The sequence below is a fragment of the Haliotis rufescens genome, unplaced genomic scaffold (assembly GCF_023055435.1).
Source record: "Haliotis rufescens isolate VD_foot unplaced genomic scaffold, xgHalRufe1.0.p SCAF_11, whole genome shotgun sequence".
Lineage (NCBI taxonomy): Eukaryota > Metazoa > Mollusca > Gastropoda > Lepetellida > Haliotidae > Haliotis > Haliotis rufescens.
In genome coordinates this window covers 12023347-12029563 of record NW_025963791.1, presented here as the reverse complement: position 1 = coordinate 12029563, position 6217 = coordinate 12023347, and the positions used below count along the sequence as shown (strand labels likewise).

The window sequence follows — 6217 nt, the reverse complement described above, 5'->3', positions numbered from 1 at the left end:
CTCGCTTTCCAGGTGAATACACAAAGGGTCACAATTATCCTGAAATTATTCTTGGAAATTGTACAGTTTGGAAAAACGGTGTTTCATTGTACACTCGTTCTGTACTGCGTCAAAGCTTCATGTATATTTTTCTGGGCCAAATGAAATTATTGCAGCAAATCCTCCACTATGAAAAGTTAAAAGAACCCCTTTGCGTTTAATATTAGCCAGCATTGTGTTCATATGTTTTAAACATTATTATACAACACTCTCTTTGTAGAAAATAAACATAAAATTCGCATGTCAAGTTCTTGCCTGTTTCTTGTTGACAAATTAGATTTGAATCCCCGTAAAACATAACAATAACATGACTTTCCCTTATCAGTCTGGCGTCCGATACATATAGCCTAGTGGTTAATGCTGTCGCCTGTTCGCTAAAGAACCAGGTTCGAATCCCACATTCAATATGTGAAGCCGAGCGTTAAATGACAGAATAAGAACAGTGTAAAGCACAACGTACTCAACTTATCAGAAAAAATAATACAGTATGTTCCATTTTTTATTTCTAACAAACAATATACATGAATATGTATATATGAGAACAGTAATAAATGTATCACAATTGAAGAGGACGGACACCTGAACATGAATACACGCATAGACCGGGAAATCACACAATTATGTTCCATGGTGACTAAAAAGTGAAACAAAAATGAAATGGTCATTCGACGTGATGTATTTAATACGGGTACAATTCTGGGCCCGTTACACAAAGTGATCTTAGCGCTAAGTTGATCGTAACTCCCATACTTTAACACTGACTTACGACAATCGTAGCGCTAAGATCGCTTTGTGGAACGGGGCCTTGGACCTTAGGTTTGCAGTGTTATGGGGACTGTCGTCAGCCTGGTAACGCTTTGATAGCGTTCGTATATTTTGTGTATAATTTCTTTTGCCTCTCAGTTTATGACACATGACTACAGTGAGGTAACACGATCAAATGTAAAACTGGGCGGAAATTCAAGAATGAATAATACAAATATAAAAAACAATCATGTAATTTGTGTTTGTAAATACATCGATTTTCAAATTCGTTTCGGAATTTTATTTATGTAGTCAACACCAGGAAACTACTGCTTTTATCGTGTCGGGCCAACAACGTATAAATCACAGAACGTTTCAAATAATAGTCCCATGGTAAAATCCAAACGGTAACAGTTACCTCCCTTCTGTCTCGGTGAGGAGTTGCTATGGACAACAACTTTCACTTCCAATGACGTCATAGGGACGACCAATCAGAGTTGGTTCATTAAGTGTTATCGCTTGGAAATTAAAATGAATTCAAAGGTTATAGAAGTTGAAATATTTTCAAAGCAAATAATACGTTTTAAAACATGCTATAAAAGAATTCACAAGTTTCGTAGCCATGGTAACAAGTTTGTACCCGATGCTCATATTAACCTGGTCTAGACTACTTCTTCGGTGCACTGTGCGAAACTGCATGTTGTTTTGTGTTAGTATGGATAAACATTCTTGCCCAATTGCCTTCACATGTAAAAATCAGATTTCTGATCAACAAAACGTTTGTAGCGTACGTCAGTCGTAAGTGTGTGTTAAACTATAGAGAACCCGTTGCGCTACTACCATTTTTAAGGATCGGTGTCCCAGGTCTCTTTTCATAAAGTAATCTTTGCGCAGCAACTGTCATATTTGCCATACTTTAACATAGATTTGCAATAGTCATAACGCTAAGATCGCTTTGTGAAACGGGGACCCCACTGCCGTAACTCCTATCCGTCATAAATGACCCACGACAACCTTAGCACTACGAATGCTTTGCGAAACGCGCATTGGAGTATAGATGGGTTATCACCAACAGACTCCAAATTCTTAATTGGGAGTTTGGACCATCCCTGGCAGGGTTACTGCTGACAAGACGGGATGAAATGACACACTGAAGCGAACAAACGTATTTACAAGCAAATAATTAATAAAAAAAATTATAACCGTATTTCGAAAAAAGAATTAATTACAAGTGATTAACGATAATATTTGTGAACATGCATATTGGTATTGCATCAGATACGTCAATAATACACACATGAGTTTCCCAGCAAACATCGGGATAATCACATAAATATTTCATTTCAGCAAGCTTTTGCCCTTGTCATTTTATATATGTGCGTACAACATAAACTCTTAACCACAGGACCAAAGCATAAACCTCAGCGGATATCATTTAAATATTTTAAATGCCATTCATCAGTAACAACAAATGTTTTGAATTAATTGGCCATCAAGGTGTATATAAACATATTAATGACAATTATATTTAGCCGCAAACATTAAAAAACATTTCTTCATCTTTCAAAAAGCTGAATGCCAAGGACTGAGATATTACCCTTCTTCTGAAATTTAAAAACCCGCTGTGATATTGCTGAAATATTGCTTAACGATACGGAAGCATAAACCCATTCTGTCGCACTCACTGAAATTTAACAAAAGTTAGTTCCATCCCTATAGTTGGAAACTGATCAACATCGACATGATAGATGATAACATAGCTGTAGTAACTGTGCATTATTTGAAAGGTAAAAACAAGAGAATAATAATCAAATAACTGAAAAAGGACGAAAAATTCCGAAAACAAAAATATCAAATTATTTCGACCTTATGATTTTCAATTCATCTTTATATCCTCAGATAAATGCTAGGTTAACGTCTGAGAAGTTAAATCAGTGACAAAGAGGTGGCAGCTAGAGATAGAAACGCCCACGTGACGGATGAAGAAACTACCGTCCCCGAGTTTTGGATTAAGATTGCTGTGTTGTTGTTGCAGAAGGCGGTGGTGCAGCACTTCTCCGTCATGGCGCCATTGGCTGTCAGGAAGGGACAGTTTGTGTCAGAGCACGACATCGTATAATTGAAGGAGCTTCCGGACTTGTCCGACTGGAGCTGAAACGGTGGAGAACATGGTGGTGAAATTGAGTTGGGTATACGCCGCTTTAAAATATATTTAAGCTTTATGTATCACGGCGTGTCATCGTTATATACGAGGAAGGTTCACAATGAAGCAGGTTGGAGACGTTTACCACTTTGATGAAACCAATGAATACTGGGTGATTCTGACAAACCAGAACTCACAACGATCTGCGGATCTTTGTCGGACTAAAGGATACAATTCTGCGCAGCAAATTGCGGTTATTTAAACCACTGGATCTCACTTGCCATTGTTCGGAGGCAATTTTAGTGTACAAAACCTATTTTTTTCCTCGAAATTAGTCCTGATTTCTTAAATCTTGCTTTTTTAATGTATTGTAAAAAATACGTTACTTCTTATAGTGCTTGTTGAAATTGTGCTTGTGCTGCCATGTGTGCCTACTGGACCAAACTGGTCCCTTATAATCAATGCTTGTCGGATGAGTCGACAAAAATGGATCGTTGCTCATGCTTCCAGTTGCTGGTGTGCCTGACATATCCTGAGTTATAAACAGGGCTCTGACAATACTGCTGACTGCGGCGTTTAAACAGCATTTGCTCACTGACTCACTGACGTGTTACCACGTCATAAGCAAAACATATTTTACTTCGAAACTACTAATAATTATAACAATGATAAAAGTATTATTAATATTAATATAAGCAGTGTCCATTATACGATTCCGAATATCATAAGCACGATTCATTATAGTGATGCTACTAGATGTTCACGAAATGATGGGCGTATCCTGCCCTATCGTGGGGTCATCATAAACACGTGCAAAGGCACGTCAATTGTCCACCTACAAATTGTTTATGAAAATATATATTGTGACTATGTAGTGAACTACTGATCGCACCCAACATGATGCCACGTCTTAATACAAACAGTAAGGTTCTTACCTTGCATGCAGGTCCGCTGCAAGTCCCATTATCACTGGTAATGTTAGCGACGCATCCCTCACCAGCACAAGTGCTCTCAAAGCACTGAATCTGCAGAAAAAAAGCGCAACGTTAACACAGGTATAATATCATAATACATAGCATAGCCATGACAATAATCTTATCCTTCTGTTTTTAAGATATCACAATTTGGGAACGCGTATATTGGTTTTATATATGATCGAACTGATGAAGTGGGCGGACTTATCTCAACATATGCCGGATTTGTGTATTAAGTTTGTAAAATATTCAACAATCAGTGTTCAAATCAATCCTATTCGATTCTAACATTCGCGTGGATACAATTCGGATGTGGCAAATGACACGATGTAAAATCAGTTCATGTAGGAACCTCACCACAGTCTGAGTCGATGTCTGCGCCGCAGTTGATGTTGGTGATGTAGATGATGTTACGCCAGTAGACGTTGCAGCTGCTGTCGACGAGGTCACTCCGGCAGCGCTAGACGGCAATGTCGCGCCTCCAGTGCTAGTTGACGCGGTCACCCCGCTAGTGGTAGATGACGCGGTCACCCCGCCAGCGCTGGTTGACGTGGTCACAGTCGACGCAGTAGTCGCCTGTGAAGTTGATGCTGTATTAGACGCTACTGTAGATGCAGGTGAAGTTGCATCCGAGGTGGATGAGGACGCCGTGGGAGCTGTCGATGTTGCGACAGCAGGAGTTGTCGTTGTTGCGACAGTAGGAGCTGTCGATGTTGCGACAGCAGGAGCTGTCGATGTTGCGACAGCAGCTGATGTCGAATCAGTTGTATTGTTCACTGCAGTGGTTTCGGTTGCAGCAGAAGTGGCGTTTGTGCTACTCACAGTGCTGGAGGTGCTTCTTGCAAAGTCGAGACACAGTATTACCACGGCAACTACAAAACGAATGAATAAACAACACTTTATATTTACCTTGTTTTAAAACGACCCTAGCCAACTACGAAAAAGAACTGTCGATTTTGAATACAATTAACCATTGAATTGAATTGAATGCAATAATGTTGTTTCCAGCCAGTGGAATCCCGGTTAAAACAAGGCGGTACCTGAATAAATTAGTCTGGCTGAGCAATTCAGTGGTTAACAGCTTGAGCAATCATGAGTGAAGATGTTCAATCACGATAAACAACTGATCCTCGTGAATCGGCTATTAAAATAAGCGTACGTGAGGTGTATTGGAGACATCGGAAATCCTCACCAAACAAGAGCAGGCATTGCTCCTATGAAATTCGATTAACCTTTCGTTTGCGATTTCGGCTTCAATTGCCGTCGTGAATTTAATGCATAACACTAGTCAGTTTTTATGTTCATGAGCAACGCAGAAAAGAAGGTAGGATGTGAGACAATGATATGTGCAACACAGAAAAGAAGGTAGAATGTGAGACAATGATATGTGCAACACAGAAAAGAAGGTAGAATGTGAGACAATGATATGTGCAACACAGAAAAGAAGGTAGGATGTGAGACAATGATATGTGCAACACAGAAAGGAAGGTAGGATGTGAGACAATGATATGTGAAACACAGAAAAGAAGATAGGATGCGATTTCGGCTTCAATTGCCGTCGTGAATTTAATGCATAACACTAATCAGTTTTTATGTTCATGAGCAACGCAGAAAAGAAGGTAGGATGTGAGACAATGATATGTGCAACACAGAAAAGAAGGTAGAATGTGAGACAATGATATGTGAAACACAGAAAAGAAGGTAGAATGTGAGACAATGATATGTGCAACACAGAAAAGAAGGTAGAATGTGAGACAATGATATGTGCAACACAGAAAGGAAGGTAGGATGTGAGACAATGATATGTGCAACACAGAAAGGAAGGTAGGATGTGAGACAATGATATGTGAAACACAGAAAAGAAGATAGGATGTGAGACAATGATATGTGCAACACAGAAAGGAAGGTAGGATGTGAGACAATGATATGTGCAACACAGAAAAGAAGGTAGAATGTGAGACAATGATATGTGCAACACAGAAAGGAAGGTAGGATGTGAGACAATGATATGTGCAACACAGAAAAGAAGGTAGGATGTGAGACAATGATATGTGCAACACAGAAAAGAAGGTAGAATGTGAGACAATGATATGTGCAACACAGAGAGGAAGATAGGATGTGAGACAATGATATGTGAAACACAGAAAAGAAGGTAGAATGTGAGACAATGATATGTGCAACACAGAAAGGAAGGTAGGATGTGAGACAATATGTGCAACACAGAAAAGAAGGTAGGATGTGTGACAATGATATGTGCAACACAGAAAAAAGGTAGGATGTGAGAGAATGATATGTGCAACACAGAAAAGAAGGTAGA

At 39.3% G+C, this 6217-nt stretch overlaps 1 protein-coding gene across 6 annotated transcripts in view; it reads right to left on the bottom strand.

Annotated features, from left to right (window-relative positions):
- Positions 1–525: 525 nt before the first annotated feature.
- LOC124141152 (serine-rich adhesin for platelets-like) overlaps positions 526–6217 on the bottom strand; it is a 65296-nt gene continuing 59604 nt past the window's right edge. For all 6 annotated transcript variants that reach the window (XM_046509069.2, XM_046509065.2, XM_046509062.2 and 3 more), the window contains exons 3-5: positions 4258–4772; positions 3862–3951; positions 526–2934 (exon numbers count right to left, since the gene is read on the bottom strand). In XM_046509069.2, coding sequence (XP_046365025.1) covers positions 2710–2934; positions 3862–3951; positions 4258–4772 — 830 coding nt within the window. In that variant the 3' untranslated portion in view covers positions 526–2709. The remainder of the gene's footprint in view (positions 2935–3861; positions 3952–4257; positions 4773–6217) is intronic.